General features: G+C 45.2%; 1 protein-coding gene across 1 annotated transcript in view; it reads right to left on the bottom strand.

The window, feature by feature from the left end:
* Positions 1 to 21079, bottom strand: part of QPCT (glutaminyl-peptide cyclotransferase) — a 425195-nt gene that overhangs the window by 101868 nt on the left and 302248 nt on the right. The window contains exon 6 of the mRNA XM_073627561.1: positions 18713 to 18829. Coding sequence (XP_073483662.1) covers positions 18713 to 18829 — 117 coding nt within the window. The remainder of the gene's footprint in view (positions 1 to 18712; positions 18830 to 21079) is intronic.

Here is a 21079-nt window from a genome sequence, read left to right as displayed (position 1 = left end):
TGCAGATTTATTAAAAAGTATCCTAAGTATATCAGACCCTTTGGTGTGACACTCATATATTTAACTCGGGTGCTGTCCATTTCTTCTGATCATTCTTGAGATGGTTCTACACCCTTATTTGAGTCCAGCTGTGTTTGATTATACTGACTGGACTTGATTAGGAAAGCCACACACCTGTCTATATAAGACCTTACAGCTCACAGTGCATGTCAGAGCAAATGAGAATCATGAGGTCAAAGGAACTGCTTGAAGAGCTCAGAGACAGAATTGTGGCAAGGCACAGATCTGGACAAGGTTACAAAAAAATTTCTGCTGCACTTAAGGTTCCTAAGAGCACAGTGGCCTCCATAATCCTTAAATGGAAGACGTTTGGGATGACCAGAACCCTTCCTAGAGCTGGCCGTCCGGCCAAACTGAGCTATCAGGGGAGAAGAGCCTTGGTGAGAGAGGTAAAGAAGAACCCAAAGATCACTGTGGCTGAGCTCCAGAGATACAGTCGGGAGATGGGAGAAAGTTGTAGAAAGTCAACCATCACTGTAGTCCTCCATCAGTTGGGGCTCTATGGCAGAGTGGCCCGACGGAAGCCTCTCCTCTGTGCAAGACACATGAAAGCCCACATGAAGTTTGCTAAAAAACACCTGAAGGACTCCAGGATGGTGAGAAATAAGATTCTTTGGTCTGATGAACTTTTTGGCATTAATTCTAAGCGATATGTGTGGAGAAAACCAGGCACTGCTCATCACCTGTCCAATACAGTCCCAACAGTGAAGCATGGTGGTGGCAGCATCATGCTGTGGGGGTGTTTTTCAGCTGCAGGGACAGGACGACAGGGATATCCTGGACGAAAACCTTCTCCAGAGTGCTCAGGACCTCAGACTGGGCCGAAGGTTTACCTTCCAACAAGACAATGACCCTAAGCATACAGCTAAAATAACGAAAGAGTGGCTTCACAACAACTCCGTGACTGTTCTTGAATGGCCCAGCCAGGGCCCTGACCTAAACCCAATTGAGCATCTCTGGAGAGACCTACAAATGGCTGTCCACCAATGTTTACCATCCAACCTGACAGAACTGGAGAGGATCTGCAAGGAGGAATCGCAGAGGATCCCCAAATCCAGGTGTGAAGAACTTGTTGCATCTTTCCCAAAAAGACTCATGGCTGTATTAGATCAAAAGGGTGCTTCTATTAAATACTGAGCAAAGGGTCTGAATACTTAGGACCCTGTGATATTTCAGTTTTTCTTTTTGAATAAATCTGCAAAAATGTCAACAATTCTGTGTTTTTCTGTCAATATGGGGTGCTGTGTGTACATTAATGAGGAAAAAAAATGAACTTAAACGATTTTAGCAAATGGCTGCAATATAACAGAGAGTGAAAAATTTAAGGGGGTCTGAATACTTTCCCCACTGTATAAAAAATATTCATACTCCTTGAAAGTTTACACATTTTGTCATGTTACAATCAAAAACGTAAATGTATTTTATTGGGATTTTATGTGATAGGCCAACACAAAGTGACACATAAGTGTAAAGTGGAAGGAAAATGATAAATGATAAATGGTTCAAAAGCAGTAGTTTTTCGGTCGGCTCCAGGCTTCTGCTGGAAAAACAAAGTAAGGCTGAAACAGGACAGCGCATCAGTTGCAATTTTGCATGTGCCTGGAATATGTCTACAGAACATATTAAACTGGTGATGGAGTGACAGCAGCGCGAGCCTGCGCAGGAAGGACATGATGGGGAATGACTTGGATCTACCTTTATTGATGATGTCAGCTGTGGCTTGATTGTCAGTGGTGAAGAGCACTGTCTGTCCTGTTCAAGTGTGGCCCCAGACCTGGGCAGCTGCCACAATGTAATACAGCTCGAAAAGTGATGAAGACTGGGCGAAAGCAGAAACTTAAGAGAATTTCTGGGGGCCATGGTTCGGTGAACCGGGGGGGAGGGGGGGGCGAAAATCCCGTGGAGGCTGCGGCATCGGTGACCACCCACGGTGGCTTGGCTGACTCTGCCGAGATGAACATTGAGGAACTTGTCCCACATAGCTAAGTTTGCTACTGCTGCTTAGTCTAGTTTGAGAACTTGGTCTGGATCTTGCACTGGTGTGAGAAAAACTAAAAGCTGTGATATAAAGGAGCGTCCTTGAGGAATAATCCTCATCATGAAGTTCAGCATCCCTAGTAATGATTGATGCACCCCTGTGACTGGGTGAAGTCGTGGATAACTGTCCTGGTACAGGCTAGTTTATCGGGGGACAGGCTATAGCATGCATGTCCAGAGTGACACCTAGGAAGGTGATAGGGTGTGCCGGGCCTTCCACTTTATGCTGGGCTATGGGCACATTGAGATTGCTGAACACTATCCTCAACCTGTCTAGATCTGCCTGTGGTGTGCCTGGTTGTTTGGTGAGCCGGGAGTCATCGAGGTGGTGGATAACTGTCTGACGGTGGGCCTGGTGTGACTTTACCTGAAATGAACTGGCTCACCCCTGTCATGCGACTGACCCTGGTGAAGATGCGAACTGTACTATCTTCCCCTCCTATTTTTTATTTTTTATTTTTTTCTGGGGAGATAAAGTCCAAAACCTGGTGCCGGATGGAAACCTGAACTCACCTCAGGGAGAAAGAAAAAGATGAGCGGCCCGCGTGCCACTGGAGATGAAGGGCCAACTTGGTGCCGCTGTGTGTTTGTGTGGCTGATTGTTTGTCACTGAGGTGTGTTTGCAAGTTAGTTCGTATGTGGGTTTGCACGTAGGTGTGTGCCGCAAAGTGTTTTATACTACTGGAGACGATATTACGTGGTTGCAAGAGTGTCAGTGAGTGTCAGGTTGCTGGGACAACATTGCGTGGTTGCAGGGGTTTCGATGAGTAAGAAGGTTTGTTTTTTGAGACGACATTGCTTGGTTGCAAGGGTCTCAGTCGGGTTTGCTGAGATGATATTGCGCGGTCGCAAGGGTCACAGTCTGGTTTTCTGAGATGATATTGCGTGGTTGCAGGGGCCTCGATGAGTATGAAGTTGTTTGAGACGATATTGCGTGGTTGCAAGGGTCTCGATGAGTATGAGGTTGTTTGAGACGATATTGCGTGGTTGCAAGGGTCTCGATGAGTATGAGGTTGTTTTGAGACGATATTGCGTGGTTGCAAGGGTCCCAGTGAGTGTCAGACTGCTGAGATGATGTTGCGTGATCGCAAGGGTCTCGATGAGTATGAGGTTTTTTAAAAAAAATGTATTTATTTATTTTTTTATGATTATATTGTGTGGTTGCAAGGGTCTCAACGAGTGAGGGGTTGCTGAGACGATATTGCATTTTGCAAGGGTCTCAAATGAGTGTCAGGCTGTTGAGACGATTTTGTATGGCTGCACCGGTCTGAACGGGTGTCAGGTTGCTGAGACAAGATTACGTGGTCAAAAAGCTCTAGACGAGTGTGAGGTTGCTGAGATGATATTGCGTATTGCAAGCGTCTCAAATGAGTGTCAAGCTGCTGAGGCAATATTGCATGACTGCAAGGGTCTTAATGGGTGTCGGGTTTGCAGAGACGATATTGCGTTTGCAAGAGTCTCATTATGTGTGAGGCTGCTGAGACGATATTGCGTTTGCCAGGGTCTCAACAAGAGTGTCAGGCTGCCAAAACGATTTGTCTGGCTGTAAGGGTCTCAATGAATGTCAGGTTGTTGGGGCGAGACTGCGTGGTCACAAAGGTCTTGATGAGTGGGAGGTTGCTTGAGACGGTATTGCGTGGTTGCAAGGATCTCAATGAGTGTGGGGATGCTGAGACGGTATTGTATTTGCAAGGGTCTAAACAAGGGTGTCAGGCTGCTGAGACGATTTTGCATGGTTGCAAGGGTCTCAACAGGTGTCAGGTTGCTGGGCCGAGATTGCGTGGTGACAAAGGGGGTATTTATTTACTTATTTTTATTTATTTATTTATTTATTTTTTTTGTTAGTTTATTTATTTATTTTGACAAGTGAGAGGTTTGCTGGGACGATGTTGCATTTTGCAAGGGTCTTAACAAGGGTGTCAGGCTGCTGAGACGATTTGCATGGTTGCAAGGGTCTCAACATGTGTCCAGTTGCTAGGCCGAGATTGCGTGGTGGCAAAGGTTTTTTTTTTTTAATGAGTGAGAGGTTTGCTGAGACGATGTTGCATCTTTGCAAGGGTCTCAAAAGATAGTAGGACAAACCCCAAAAAATTCTTCAAATATATTAATAGTAAAAAGGTCAGGTCTGAGCATGTAGGCCCTTTACAAAATAATCTAGAGTGGGTGACTGGGGACAAAGAGAACGCTAATTTATTAAATACTTTCTTCAGCTCTGTGTATGCAAAAGAGCATGGGGGAGCTCATGTCCATAATAGGGGTGGTATTGACACAGCCCCGAATGATCCACAATGGCTCAAAAGTGATATGGTCCAGAAATATTTAGACAGAATAAAGGTGGATAAAACACAGTTCGATACAGTTACTCACACATGGCTCATGTGTAAGGTAAAGTCTACAGGCTTGGAAATATCAGTTTGTAAATGGATAGAAAACTGGCTAAAAGACAGAATTCAGAGAGTAGTGGCTAATGATTCTTACTCTGAATGGTCTAACGTTATCAGTGGTGTACCCCAAGGTTCAGTGATGGGTCCCTTACTTTTTAATATCCTTATAAATGATATTGGGTCTGGGATCAAAAGTAAAATTTCTGTCTTTGCAGATGACACCAAGCTATGCAGTGGAATAACGTCCTTACAAGATGTCTCCAATTTACAAGCCAACCTCAATGCACTGTCTAATTGGGCGACTATGTGGCAGATGAGGTTTAATGTTGAGAAATTTAAAGTTTTGCATTTGGGGACTAAGAATATGCATGCATTATACATGCTAGGGGGAGTACAACTGGGGGAATCCGTAGTGGAGAAGGATCTGGGGGTTTTGGTAGATCATAAGCTCAATAATAGCATGCAATGCCAAGCTGCAGTTTCCAAAAGCGAGCAAAGTCCTTTCTTGTATTAAGAGAGGTATGGACTCCAGAGAGAGAGATATGATTTTGCCCCTGTTCAAATCATTAGTAAGATCTCATCTGGAATATGCAGTTCAGATTTGGGCACCAGTTCTCAAAAAGGATATCGGGGAACTGGAGAAAGTGCAGGGAAAGGCAACCAAACTGATAAGAGGCATGGACGAGCTCAGCTATGAGGAAAGATTAGAAGACTGAATTTATTCACTTTTGAGAAGAGGAGAATAAGGGGGGATATGATCAACGTTTAAATATATAAGGGGTCCATATAGTGAACTTGGTGTTGAGTTATTCTCTTTACGGTCAACACAGAGGACACAGGGGCACTCTTTACATCTAGAGGAAAAGAGCTGTGAAAATGTGGAATAGACTCCCGCCAGAGGTGATTCTGGCCAGCTCAGTAGATTGCTTTAAGAAAGGCCTGGATAATTTCCTAAATGTACATAATATAACTGGGTACTAGCATTTATAGGTAAAGTTGATCCAGGGAAAATCCAATTGCCTCTTGGGGGATCAGGAAGGAATTTTTTTCCTTGCTGTAGCAAATTGGATCATGCTCTGCTGGGGTTTTTTGCCTTCCTCTGGATCAACTGTGGGTATAGAATTTGGGTATATTGGATTGTACGATATTTTTTATTTTATTTATTTATTTTTTTATGGTTAAACTGGATGGACTTTTTTCAACCTAACTATGTAATTATGTAACAAGGGTGTCAGGCTGCTGAGACGATTTGCATGGTTGCAAACGTCTCAACAGGTGTCAGGTTGCTGGGCCGAAATTGCGTGGTGGCAAAGGGTTTTTTTTTTTCTTTTAATGAGTGAGAGGTTGCTGAGACGATATTGCAAGGGTCTCAACAAGAGTGACTGGCAGCTGAGAAGGTTTTGCATGGCTGCAAGGGTCTCAACAAATCAGAAAAGGATAGAAACACCTGGTTTGTTTGGCAGCTTAAGTGAGCAGTATAAGAGATATGGACAACATCCGTTTAATTCATAGGTTCTGTAGGGGGAACTAACGAACGATATGGGACACAACGAATAGTAAAGAATTGATAGGACATAAAGAATATTGTAACGAATCTTACTTGCGACAGTGGGCTATGCAAGTGAGTTCGCGAGCAGACTGTGGCGGGAGTGCAACATATCGGGAAGGTGTGGTGTGATGCCATGCACAAGGCAAAACAACAAGGTTTGGTGTAGAAAATAGAACGCGAGAAGTGCATACGAATTATTCATAAGTTCCACTGTGGGAACCAAACACGTGGTGTGGGCGACAACGCGAGTGGCCAGGAATTTTGACATACCAAAACACGGTAATGAATCCTCCCAGTGACCGTGCGACTGGTTCGCATTGGACTGGAGCGGGTGTGCAAAACATCCGAAGAGTGTGGTGTGGCGCCGTGCATGACGCACAGAAATAACTTTGGTTTGGTAAATAAATGAGAGGAGAACCGCATACAAACAATTTGTAAGTTTTGCTGTGGGAACTAAAACACACAGCATGGGGGATACAATGAATGGGAATGGTAGAAAGTATGCAATTTATCTGATACAAATCGGTTGTAAAGAGAAATTACTCTGCTACAAATCGGTTGTGAAATGTATGAAATGGATCCGATACAAATTGGTAGTAAGGAGTATTAAATGAATCTAATACCAATTGGTTGTAGAGTGTATGCCACCCCTTGCTCTGAAACCAAACACATACCAACCACCCAGCCCCCCAGGCTAATCAACTGCAGACAAGGAACCAGGTGGGTCTAATTACCACTTCAATCAGCCACAGAACCCGTACAAACAATACATGCTCATCTTCAATGGATGAGACGGCAACCCCATGGACAGTGAATCTTATAACCAGTGAAGCCTATGGCGAGTGATATCGGACAATGACCGACAGTGGCTTGAAGGCTTGGATTTACAAATGAATCGTATGTATGGCAGAAGGAACTTACAAATGTACTAAGCCTGTACCGAATGATGTCGGGACATTCGCGACAACAACTCGGAGGCATATTTTTTTTACGAAAGGGATGCAGGATAGGAAGCATAATGAATCGCAAGATTGCACATGTTAAGAAAAGGTTTGAATACTACCTGCGACAGTGAGCGGGAACAGCCGACGAAGACCACAAACGGAGAAGCCGCAATGCACTTGCAATCGAATTCAGAGACTCACGAACATGAGGTGAGCTGGGAAGAGTCGGCCCAATGACGTGTAATATAGCGCATTGAACTGACAAAGAGCAGTGGGCTTTTAAATACCCTCCGGGCTCCTCTTATAAATGCAGGCCACCATACTTGCCTTCTTTTATATATATATAATTTTTATACATACTGTCACCACCCAGTGTCCCTAATCACCACCACACTGAGTACCTATTTGGCATTCAAATGGTGACAGCGCTGAGAGCTGAAAATTGGCCATGGCAGGAAGGGGGTGAACGTGTTTGATATTGAAGCAGTTAAAGTGCATTTGTACTTCATGGGTATGCCTATATATCAAGAATAATGTAGAAGTGAATGTAAGAGATGACATCACTAAGGGAGCTAGGGAGGAGGTGGAATCCTTATGGGTAGAGCTCCAAAGGGATGAATATAAGGGGAAAATATTACTGGGAGTTTTCTATAGGCCCCCTAACCTGAGGGAGGAGGAGGAGATGGATCTCCTATCACAAATTGGATTAGCAGCAAGGGTTCAGATGGTAGACGCACCAACTAGAAATAAAGCGTTACTAGATCTACTGATTACCAACAATACAGACCTGATCACAGATGTGGAAATACAGGGCAATTTAGGAAACAGCGCTCACAGGTCAATTGGCTTCAGTATAAATCACACAAATAGGAAACATAAGGGGAATACAAAGACACTGAATTTCAAAAGAGCCAACTTCCCTAAACTATGAACCTTGTTAGAAGGCATGAATTGGGATAAAATCTTAGGAAAAAAGAACACAGAGGAGAGATGGGTTTGCTTTAAGAGCATATTAAATAAGGGCATTAGCCAATGCATCCCATAAATTTAAAAGAGCAAACAAAAGTCCTGGATGGCTTAACTCCAATGTAAAAATGCATATAAAAGCACAGGAGAAGGCCTTCAAAAAATACAAGGTTGAGGGATCATCATCAGCATTCAGACTTTATAAAGAATGCAACAAGAAATGTAAGGGTGTAATTCGGGTGGCTAAGATAGAACACGAAAGACACACAGTGGAGGAGAGCAAAAAAAATCCCAAGAAATTCTTTAAGTATGTAAACAGTAAAAAAGGGAGGACACACCATATTGGCCCCATAAAGAATGGAAGGACATCTGGTTACAAAGGATGGGGAGATGGTGAAGGTATTAAATGTATTCTTCTCCTCAGTCTTCACGAGGGAATTGGGGGCTTCAGTAACCAAAACTGCAGTGTTTATCCCTATGACACATCATGGGAAGCAACTCCATGGTTAACAGAGGACAGAATTAGAATTAGACTTGGGAAATGTAACATTAGACGTGGTGTATCTGGATTTTGCAAAAGCATTTGACACAGTTCCCCATAAATGTTTGGCATGGACCATAGAGTGAGTACATGGATTGAAAACTGGCTACAAGGGTGAGTTCAGAGGGTGGTGATAAATGGGAAGTACTCGGAATGGTCAGAAGTGGGTAGTGGGGTCCTCCAGGGTTCTGTGCTGGGACCAATCCTATTTATTTTGTTCATAAATGACCTGGAGTATGGGGTAAACAGTTCAATCTCTGTATTTGTGGACAATACTAAGCTAAGCAGGGCAATAACTTCTCCGCCGGATGTGGAAACCTTGCAAAAAGATCTGAACAAATTAATGGGATGGGTAACTACATGGCAAATTAGGTTTAATGTACAAAAATGTAAAATAATGCATTTGGGTGGCAAAAATATGAATGCAATCTATACACTGGAGGGAATCAAGGATGGAAAAGGACCTGGGGGTCCTAGTAGATGATAGGCTCAGCAATGGCATGCAATGCCAAGCTGCTGCTAACAAAGCAAACAGAATATAGGCATGCATTAAAAAGGGGATCAACTCCAGGGATAAAATGATAATTCTCCCACTCTACAAGACTCTGGTCCGGCCGCACCTAGAATATGCTGTCCAGTTCTGGGCACCAGTCCTCAGGAAGGATGTACTGGAAATGGAGCGAGTACAAAGAAGGGCAACTAAGCTAATAAAGGGTCTGGAATATATTAGTTATGAGGAAAGGTTGCGAGCCCTGAACTTATTCTCTCTGGAGAAGAGACGTTTGAGAGGGGATATGATTTAAATTTATAAATACCGTACTGGTGACTAGGGATGAGCCGAATACCCCCCGGTTCGGTTTGCACCAGAACCTGCGAACGGACCGAGAATTCGCACGGACGTTAGAATCCCATTGAAGTCTATGGGACTCGAACGTTCGAAATCAAAAGTGCTAATTTTAAAGGCTAATTTGCATGGTATTGTCCTAAAAAGGGTTTGGGGGCCCAGATCCTGCCCCAGAGGACATGTATCAATGCAAAAAAAGTTTTAAAAACGGACGTTTTTTCGGGAGCAGTGATTTTAATGATGCTTAAAGTGAAAAAAAAGTGAAATATTCCTTTAAATATCGTACCTGGGGGGTGTCTATAGTATGCCTGTAAAGTGGCGCGTGTCTCCCGTGCTTAGAACAGTCCCTGCACAAAATTACATTTTTAAAGTAATAAAAGTCATTTAAAACTGCCCAAGGCTTTAATGTAATGTCCGGTTCTGGTAATATGGATGAAAATCAGGGAGATAAACGGCATGGGTACCCCCCCCCAGTCCATTACCAGGCCCTTTGGGTCTTGTATGGATATTAAAAGGAACCTCGCACCCAAATTAAAAAAAGAAAAGGCATGGGGCCCCAGGCCCTCTGAACAGCAGTATACAGGCGGTGCAAACAAGACAGGGACGGTAGGTTTGTTGTTATTATTATTATTATTATTATTTCAGGTACTTATATAGCGCCATCAATTTACGCAGCGCTTTACATATACATTGTACATTCACATCAGTCCCTACCCTCAAGGAGCTTACAATCTAAGGTCCCTAACTCACATTCATACATACTAGGGACAATTTAGACAGGATCCAATTAACCTACCAGCATGTCTTTGGAGTGTGGGAGGAAACCGGAGTACCCGGAGGAAACCCACGCAGGCACAGGGAGAACATGCAAACTCCAAGCAGGTAGTGTCGTGGTTGGGATTTGAACCAGTGACACTTGTTACTGCTAGGTGAGAGTGCTACCACCACACCACTGTGCCGCCCACTGTTGTTAAGTATAATCTGTTTATAATTTTGAACTGGTACATTTTTAAAGTGTAGCTCCAGCCAAAAAATCTATTTTTAAGCTTTTTGGAAAACATAGGAAAGGGTTATCACCCCTGTGACATTTGTTTTGCTGTCTGTGCACCTCTTCAGAAGATTTTACCTCACTTTCTGTCCCAATGACAAATGTTTTTTGACTATTGGGGTTTTTAGTGAAACAAGGATTGGTGATAAAGCATCAGTGGAAAGGAGACACGTTTTTCCTATATTAATGCTTACAGGAGAGAATTTCCCTTCCTAGGGGTAGAGTTCATCTCACTTCCTGTTGTCTCCTTCCGTTTGCAAGTAGGAGTCGTTTGTAAGTTGGATGTTTGAAAGTAGGGGCCTGCCCTATATACTCTGCAGAAATTGGGGCATTAGGTGTTGGTGTTGTAAGCCCTCACAGTTAATCTCGGTGGGCGCAGGAAAGGGCCCTGCTGTGATGGTGGGGCTGGTGCCACAACACTGTAAGTCCTCACAGTTACTCTTGGTGGGCGCAAAAACGGGCCCTGCTGTGAAATATTAGATCAAAAATTGTAATTACATGCACCTGTTGAACAGGGGCAGAAAAATTGTGCCTTTGGTGGTGGTGGTGTTGCCACAACACTGTAAGTCCTCACAGTTACTATTGGTGGGAGCTGGAATGGGCCCTGCTGTGAAATATTAGATCAAGAATTACATGCACCTGTTGAACAGGGGCAGAAAAATTGGGCCTTTGGTGGTGGTGGTGGTGCTGGTGCCACAACACTGTAATTCCTCACAGTTACTCTTGGTGAGCGCAGAAACGGGCCCTGCTGTGAAATATTAGATCAAGTATTGTAATTACATGCCCCTGTTGAACAGGGGCAGAAAAATTGGGCCTTAGGCACTAGTGCCACAACACTGCAACCCCTCACAGATACTCTAGTTGGAGCACAGGAATGAGCCCTCATGTAAAACATTGCATCAAAAATTGTAATTACACACCCCTGTTAAACAGGGGCTGAAAAATTGGGCCTTAGGCACTGGTGCTGGTGCCACAACACTGCAACCCCTCACAGATACTCTAGTTGGAGCACAGGAACAAGCCCTGCTGCAAAGTATTGCATCAAAAATTGTAATTACACGCCCCTGATAAACAGAGGCTGAAAAATTGGGCCTTAGGCACTGGTGCTGGTGCCACAACACTGCAACCCTTCATAAATACTCTAGTTGAGTGCAGCAACGAACCCTCCTTGCAAAATATTGCATCAAAAATTGTAATTACACGCCCCTGTTAAACAGGGGCTGAAAAATTGGGCCTTAGCCACTGGTGGCGGCGCCCAGAACCAAATAAAAAATATTCTTACAAGCTTACAGCATGATCATTGAGGAGGAAGAGGATAGTCACTCAGCATAACAGGATAGTAACTCAGCATCAGCACAGACAGTCTTGAAGGGATCTGACATTTAAAAAAAAATCATTTGGTTACATCAGCATCTTCCTGTGTGATCGGCAGGCACGCGGGAACACTATCTGGATAAAAGGGGCCTTGAGAGCTAAGGAAGTCCTCCTCTTCCTGCCTCTGTTCTGCCTCAAGTGCCCTGTCCATTATTCCACGCAGCGTGTCCTCCAACAGGTGGATAAGGGGGGACAGTGTCACTGATGCATGCACTGTCACTGCTCACCATCCTCGTGGCCTCCTCAAATGGTGACAGGACAGTGAATGCATCCCTGATCATGGCCCACTGCTCCCCTGACCCTGTCCTGGTGCCATAGTCGCACAGGTACTCATTGATGGCCCTCTGCTGCGTGTGCAGCCACTGCAGCATGGCCAACGTTGAGTTCCACCTGGTGGGCATGTCACAGGTTAGGCGGTTCTTGGGCAGGTTAAATTCCTTGTGGAGGTCAGCCATCCGAGCACTGGCATTATATGACCTGCGGAAATGCACACAGACTTTCCTGGCCTGCCTCAGGGCATCCTGTAAGCCCAGGTACCTGCCCAAGAACCACTGCACCACCAAGTTAAGGACGTGAGCCAAACAGGGCACATGAGTCAGTTGTCCCTGTCGGAGGGCGGAGAGGAGGTTGGTGCCATTGTCGCAAACCACCATACCTGCCTTAAGCTGGCGTGGCTTCAACCACCTCTGAACCTGCCCCTGCAGAGCTGACAGAATCTCTGCCCCAGTGTGGCTCCTGTCCTCCAAGCACACCAGCTCAAGCACCGCATGGCATCTTTTGGCCTGCATGCTTGCGTAGCCCCTTGAACGCCTACAGAGCACCGCTGGTTCCGAAGTCACATCAGCACAGGAGGAGGCCATGGAACAAGAAGAAGAGGAGGGGGTGGAGGAGAGAGGTGTGGCAGAATCACCACTAGTAATATTTTGGAGGCGTGATGGCAGAACATCCTCCAACACTACTGCACCTTGTCCTGCATCCTTCCCAGCTGCCAGAAGAGTCACCCAGTGCGCGGTGAAAGATAGGTAACGTCCCTGTCCATGCCAGCTGGACCATGAGTCATTGGTAATATGCACCTTACCGCTGACCGCCCTGTCCAGCGAGGCCAAGACATTGCCTTCCACATGCCGGTAGAGAGCAGGAATCGCCTTCCGTGAGAAAAAGTGGTGTTTGGGAACCTGCCACTGAGGAACCGCACATTCCACAAACTCATGGAAGGGGGCAGAGTCTACCAACTGAAAAGGCAGCAGTTGAAGTGCTAGCAATTTAGCCAAACTAGCATTCAACCGCTGGGCAAGTGGATGGCTGGGAGCGAACTTCTTTCGGCGGTGCAGCAGCTGGGGCAGGGAAATTTGCCTGGTACAATCTGACATCGGTGTACCAATAGCAGATTGCCCCCAAGTACTTGGATGTGACACACCTAATTCTACACCTTCATTGCTCTCAGTGCAGGTCTCAGAGAGGACTGAAGGTATAGTGGGGTTGGAGATTCCAGCTGATGAGGAGCAAGGAGAGGTCCTCTTTGTTCTTTGGTGTGGGTCTTTTAGGTACGCTTGCCAACAAACTGCATGGCAGGTCAACATATGTCTGATCAAGCATGTGGTGCCCAAGCGGGAGATGTTTTGGCCATGAGAGATACGCTTGAGACATATGTTGCAAATAGCAGCGGTGGGATCTGATGCACTCATCTCAAAAAAAGCCCACACCAAAGAACTTTTGGAATAACGCGCAGAGACAGCAGCGCCCTGCACATGTGGAGCTCTGCGGTGTGATGCAGTCGGTGTGCTGCCCTTAAGCTGGCCCCTGAAGGACATCCTGCCTCGTTGGTGATGTGCCTCCTCCTCCTTCTCTCTCCTATCAGGCACCCACGTGGAGACAGCGACCTCATCATCCCCTCCCTCCTCATCATTGGAGCAAAGCTGGCAGTATGCTGCAGCTGGGGGAACATGACTGCCAGATTGCTGTCCTTCTTGGGCACCCCCTCTCTCTGGGCTCACGTTACTGCCTTCCTCTAGCTGGGTACCATCATCGGAGCCTTCAAAACGCTGGGCATTCTCCTGGAGCATGTACTCAACACTGTGGTCAAACAGTTCGGGGGACTCCTCAGGAGGACATGGTGGGGCTAGGGAAGGGGTGACCGATGCCACTGAGCCAAGGGAAGAGACCGCATTGGCAGCTGCTTTGCCAAAGTACCCTGAGCCTGGGTGAGAGAGGATGAGGAGGATGAGGACGGCTTGGTTATCCATTCTACCAAGTCTTCCGCATGTTGCGGCTCAACGCGGCCAGCTGTCGAAAAAAGGACAAGCGTGTCCCACGGCCACGTGCTGATGAGGATGCACCGTCTCCATGACCAGCACTGTTGCCTCTAGACACAGAGCCTGCTTGCCCTCTTTTATTGGCTTGTGACTGTCTGCCTCTCCTTGTTGGCCTTCCAGACATACTAATGGCCTGCAGTGAAATGTAGCTGCACAAAGCTGGGATGTATATGTATACTGATACTGCAGCTAGCAGAATCAACTGCCTGCCTGTAGTATTATTAGTATCAGAACACCAGCAATTGTCTTCAGGTAGCTTTAGGTGCACACTGTGCAGAGGACGCAGTACACTAACTGTAAATACTGTAACTGCCTGCCTGTGGTATTAATATGATCAGAAGAACACCACCAATTGTATTCAGGTAGCTTTAGATGCACACTGTGCAGAGGACACAGTGCACTAACTGTAAATACTGTAACTGCCTGCCTGTGGTATTAATAGGAGCAGAACAACAGCAATTGTCTTCAGGTAGCTTTAGGTGCACACTATGCAGAGGACGCAGTACACTAACTGTAAATACTGTAACTGCCTGCCTGTGGTATTAATATGATCAGAAGAACACCACCAATTGTATTCAGGTAGCTTTAGATGCACACTGTGCAGAGGACACAGTGCACTAACTGTAAATACTGTAGCTGCCTGCCTGTGGTATTAATAGAAGCAGAACAACAGCAATTGTCTCCAGGTAGCTTTATGTGCACACTGTGCAGAGGACGCACTACACTAACTGTAAATACTGTAGCTGCCTGCCTGTGGTATTAATAGGATCAGAAGAACACCACTAATTTTCTTCAGGTAGCTTCAGGTGCACACTGTGCAGAGGACACAGTGCACTAACTGTAAATACTGTAGCTGCCTGCTTGTGGTATTAATAGGAGCAGAACAACTGCAATTGTCTCCAGGTAGCTTTAGGTGCACACTGTGCAGGGGACGCACTACACCAAATTGTAAATACTGCAGCTGCCTGTGGTACTGTACTAATAGGATCAGAAGAACACCACTAATTTTCTTCAGGTAGCTTTAGGTGCACACTGTGCAGAGGACGCACTACACTAACTTGTAAATACTGCAGCTGCCTGTGGTATTGTACTAATAGGATCAGAAGAACACCACTAATTTTGTTTAGGTAGCTTTAGGTGCACACTGTGCAGAGGACGCACTAAACTAACTTGTAAATACTGCAGCTGCCTGCAGTACTGTACTAATAGGATCAGAAGAACACCACCAATTTTCTTCAGGTAGCTTTAGGTGCACACTGTGCAGAGGACGCACTACACTAACTTGTAAATACTGCAGCTGCCTGCGGTACTGTACTAATAGGATCAGAAGAACACCAGTAATTTTCTTCAGGTAGCTTTAGGTGCACACTGTGCAGAGGATGCACTACACTAACTTGTAAATACTACAGCTGCCTGTGGTACTGTACTAATAGGATCAGAAGAACACCACTAATTTTCTTCAGGTAGCTTTAGGTGCACATCGTGCAGAGGACGCACTACACTAACTTGTAAATACTGCAGCTGCCTGCGGTACTGTACTAATAGGATCAGAAGAACACTAATTTTCTTCAGGTAGCTTTAGGTGCACACTGTGCAGAGGACGCACTACACTAACTGTAAATATTGTAGCTAATAGGACTAATAGGATCAGAAGAACACCAGCAATTTTCTTCAGGTAGCTGTAAATACTGTAAAAACACATGCCTGCCTGTCAGTAGTAGGAAGAGAATAACAGGAACGGATCTAGCTAACCTGAATACAGTGTATATATATACAGTGGGGCAAAAAAGTATTTAGTCAGCCACCAATTGTGCAAGTTCTCCCACTTAAAAAGATGAGAGAGGCCTGTAATTGTCATCATAGGTATACCTCAACTATGAGAGACAAAATGTGGAAACAAATCCAGACAATCACATTGTCTGTTTTTGAAAGAATTTATTTGCAAATTATGGTGGAAAATAAGTATTTGGTCACCTACAAACAAGCAAGATTTCTGGCTCTCACAGACCTGTATCTTCTTCTTTAAGAGGCTTCTCTGTCCTCCACTCATTACCTGTATTATTGGCACCTGTTTGAACTTGTTATCAGTATAAAAGACACCTGTCCACAACCTCAAACAGTCACACTCCAAACTCCACTATGGTGAAGACCAAGAGCTGTCGAAGGACACCAGAAATAAAATTGTAGACCTGCACCAGGCTGGTGTGAATAGGCAAGCAGCTTGGTGTGAAGAAATCAACTGTGGGAGCAATAATTAGAAAATGGAAGACATACAAGACCACTGATAATCTCCCTCGATCTGGGGCTCCACGCAAGATCTTACCCCGTGGGGTCAAAATGATCACAAGAACAGTGAGCAAAAGTCCCAGAACCACACGGGGGGACCTAGTGAATGACCTGCAGAGAGCTGGGACCAACGTAACAAATGCTACCATCAGTAACACACTACGCTGCCAGGGACTCAGATCCTGCAGTGCCCGACGTGTCCCCCTGCTTAAGCCAGTACATGTCTGGGCCCGTCTGAGGTTTGCTAGAGAGCATTTGGATGATCCAGAAGAGGATAGTGAGAATGTCATATTGTCAGTTGAAACCAAAGTAGAACTGTTTGTAGAAACACAACTCGTGTTTGGAGGAGAGAGAATGCTGAGCTGCAACCAAAGAACACCATACCTACTGTGAAGCATGGGGGTGGCAACATCATGCTTTGGGGCTGTTTCTCTGCAAAGGGAACAGAATGACTGATCCGTGTACATGAAAGAATGAATGGGGCCATGTATCGTGAGGTTTTGAGTGCAAACCTCCTCCCATCAGCAAGGGCATTGAAGATGAAATGTGGCTGGGTCTCTCAGCATGACAATGATCCCAAACACACCACCCGGGCAACGAAGGAGTGGCTTCGTAAGAAGCATTTCAAGGTCCTGGAGTGGCCTAGCCACTCTCCAGATCTCAACCCCATAGAAAACCTTTGGAGGGAGTTGAAAGTCTGTGGTGCCCAGCGACAGCCCCAAAACATCACTGCTCTAGAGGAGATCTGCATGGAGGAATGGGCCAACATACCAGCAACAGTGTGTGACAACCTTGTGAATACTTAAAGAAAACGTTTGACCTCTGTCATTGCCAACAAAGGATATATAACAAAGTATTGAGATGAACTTTTGATATTGACCAAATACTTATTTTCCATCATAATTTGCAAATAAATTCTTTCAAAAATCAGACAATGTGATTGTCTGGATTTGTTTCCACATTTTGTCTCTCATAGTTGAGGTATACCTATGATGACAATTACAGGCCTCTCTCATCTTTTTAAGTGGGAGAACTTGCACAATTGGTGGCTGACTAAATACTTTTTTGCCCCAGTGTATATACACAACACCTAGAATGTATATCTCTATCTGTACAGACAGCGCTGTGATTGGCCAAGCATGCGGGTCATAGTGCATGCTTGGCCAATCATCAGCCAGCAATGCACTGCGATGCCGCAGTGAATTATAGGCCGTGACGCGCCACTCGAATTTGGCGCGAACGGCCCATATCGTTCGGAATTCGGCAAACGACCGAACGGCGATGTTCGAGTCGAACATGGGTTCAATTCGAACACAAAGCTCATCCCTACTGGTGACCCCACAATAGGGATAAAACTTTTTTGCAGAAGGGAGTTTAACAAGACACGTGACCACTCATTAAAATTAGAAGAAAAGAGGTTTAATCTTAAACTACATAGAGGGTTCCTTACTGTAAGAGCGGCAAGGATGTGGAATTCCCTTCCACAGGCGGTGGTCTCAGCGGGGAGCATCAATAGTTTAAAAAAAACTAGATTAGATAAGCACCTGAAAGACCGCAACATACAGAGATATACAATGTAATACTGACATATAATCACACACATAGGTTGGACTTGATGAACTTGTGTCTTTTTTCAACCTCACCGACTATTTAACTATGTAACTATGTACCTTTGCCATGTATGGTGAATCATCAGATTAACTGCCACCCTCCCTAGACACACATACCCAACTTTCTGGGGATATATTCAGCCACCAGAAGGGAATCCTCAGGGTATATGACAAATTTGACTCACTCCCCATCTTTTAGTAAGTAACGCAATGCCCTGTACACACGGTTGGACATTGATCGGACATTCTGACAACAAAATCCATGGATTTTTTCCGACGGATATTGGCTCAAACTTGTCTTGCATACACACGGTCACACAAAGTTGCCAGAAAATCCGATCGTTCCAAACGCGGTGACGTAAAACACGTACGTTGGGACAATAAACGGGGCAGTAGCCAATAGCTTTCATCTCTTAATTTATTCTGAGTATGCGTGGCACTTTGTGCGTCAGATTTGTGTATACACGATCGGAATTTCCGACAACGGATTTTGTTGTCGGAAAATTTTATAGCAAGCTCTCAAACTTTGTGTGTCAGAAATTCAGATGGAAAATGTGTGATGGAGCCTACACACGGTCGGAATTTCCGACAACAAGGTCCTATCACACATTTTCCGGCGGAAAATCCGACCGTGTGTACAGGGCATAACAGTACTTTAAGACCGATTGGATAAATTTACAGCTAAAGCTAAACAGAACATATTAAGATGTAGTTGCATTTCAAAGGAATTTTCTATGGTTCTATGTTTATTTCTTACCCCTTTCTAAAAATGGAACATGGTCATCAATAACTTGTCCTGCCCGCAAACCATTTCGAAAATACATTGTTTCAGATGGATGATCCTTCAGCAAGCCTAGGTTATGGAGTCTTCGTTCTTCGAAAGAAAAAAAAAAGAAGAAAAACATAATTTAATATTTACTCTAATTACTAATTTAAAAATGTATTTTCTCTTGGGTAACATTTGCATTTTTGCGTGGTGGTGTGACAGTCAATATCAGCAACCTGTATGCCCTTTAGCAAGAGGTTTAAACTACACCATGAAACTGACATGCAGCCACTTTCAAAAATAATTCAGGCAGATAAGATGGCTCTGTTCCCGTGAAATGATAAACAGATCCTATTGAATATCTATCTGAATGATCGGATTTGACATACTAAGGCAAAGTAAATACGTGTATAAGTTTTCCTCCATTAATATCAACCCGAGACAGCATTCTTTTGTTGCTGGAAAACTGAACCTCAGCTCCTAGTGGCAAGGCACATGCAAATGCTCTATTGTGTCCTCCATTAAACTAAAGAAAAAAAATGTTTCACAGTGAGAAAAAAAATGTTTTTTCCATAGCATTAATGGTCTCATTAATGTTGAAAAACACTCCCAAACAAGAAGCATTTCTTGTTAACTTATAATAGTAAAAGATTATTCTAAACTGTGGTTATATGTAATGTATATGCAACTCCTTGTCCACAGAGGGCAGATACTTTACACACAGCCAAAGAGGGACAGGACTCACTGCTGGCTATACCCCCCCCCCCCCCCCCCCCATATGCGTACGCATATTTGGGCTTCAAAAGGGGGCGAAGCTACAGCCGAGATATAGAGGTGTTTTTAGGGGAAAACTGGGTCACGGATCAGAAAGCACAGTTAACCTACACAAAAACTGGGTTAGCTGCACTGTAGCAAAAGAGCAGCGGGGCAGTATGAAGCCATCCTAAGAGCATAAACTCTTGTAATCAAGTTCCTGATCCACTGTGCAATGGTGAATTTTGAAGCAGGGTGCCCCTTTTGAAGCAGGGTGGGGTCCAGAGGAAAGAACAAACAAGGAATCTGTTTGTCTAATGGAAACAGCAGCTTTTAGGTACACTCTAATGGGTCTGCCTATGCCCAGGTAATGTAGAGAGACTTTGGACCTTTGGATGCTGGGGAGCAGGGCACAATGGCAGAACATCATTAACATGGAACACTGAAACCAGCTTTTAAAGTAAAAATGGTCATGGGCGTAATACAACCTTATCGTTGGAAAAGTATGAGGAAAGGCTGTTTACAAAAAGGACTGCCAGTTCACAGATATGTCTGACAGATATGATGGCTACCAAAAAGGCTACATACTTGCAAGAATCTGTAAGGGAATATCCCTAATGGGTTAAAAAGGTGGTTTCTGCAGGGCAGAGAGAATCAAATTGATAGGGTCCTGGTCCTAGAGAAGCACAGGGTGCTGCAAGGAGGTATTAATACTAGAAATGCCTTGAGATAGCTTGCCACTTGCCACCGTTGCCTGCTGCCAGATGCAGTCTGTCACTTGCCACCAGATGCAGTGTGCCACTTGCCACCCATTGCTTGCTACCAGATGCAGCATTTCACTTGCCACCGTTGCCTGAGGCCAGATGCAGCATGTCACTTGCCACCGTTGCCTGATGCCAGATGCAGCGTGTCACTTGCCACTGTTGCATGACGCCAGATGCAGTGTGACATTTTCACCTGTAGCCTGCCACCAGATGCAGTGTGCCACTTTCCCCCTGTGGCACACTGCACACCAGATGCAGTGTGCCACTTTTCTCCTGCAGCCTGCCACCAGATGCAGTGTGCCACTTTTCACCCGTAGCCTGCCATTGGATGCAGTGTGCCACTTTCCACCCATAGCCTGCCACCAGATGCAGTGTGCCACTTTTCACCCGTAGCCTGCCATTGGATGCAGTGTGCCACTTTCCACCCATAGCCTGCCACCAGATGCAGTGTGCCACTTTTCACCCGTAGCCTGCCACCAGCTGCAGTGTACCACTTTACACCCTTAGCCTGCCACCAGATGCAGTGTGCCACTTCCACCCATAGCCTGCCACCAGATGCAGTGTGCCACTTGTCACCTATAGCCTGCCACCAGATGCAATGTGCCACTTTTCTCCTATAGCCTGCCACCAGATGCAGTGTGCCACTTGTCACCTATAGCCTGCCACCAGTCTGACATACCGGAACTGGCTGCGTATGTGACTCCTCCCATGCTGGGGCCGGAGGGTGTCACATCTTCAGCTGTGAGGGGTTCATGCTGGGACCTGTAGTCCTTCACTCTTATCTGCCGACTGTCCTCTTATCAGTGCTAGCTCCAGGCTGACACACACTCTGAGCTCCTGG

Source organism: Aquarana catesbeiana, linkage group LG04 (assembly GCF_042186555.1).
Source record: "Aquarana catesbeiana isolate 2022-GZ linkage group LG04, ASM4218655v1, whole genome shotgun sequence".
NCBI lineage: Eukaryota > Metazoa > Chordata > Amphibia > Anura > Ranidae > Aquarana > Aquarana catesbeiana.
Note: the sequence above shows the minus strand (reverse complement) of the source record. Positions and strands in the feature narration are given on the sequence as shown.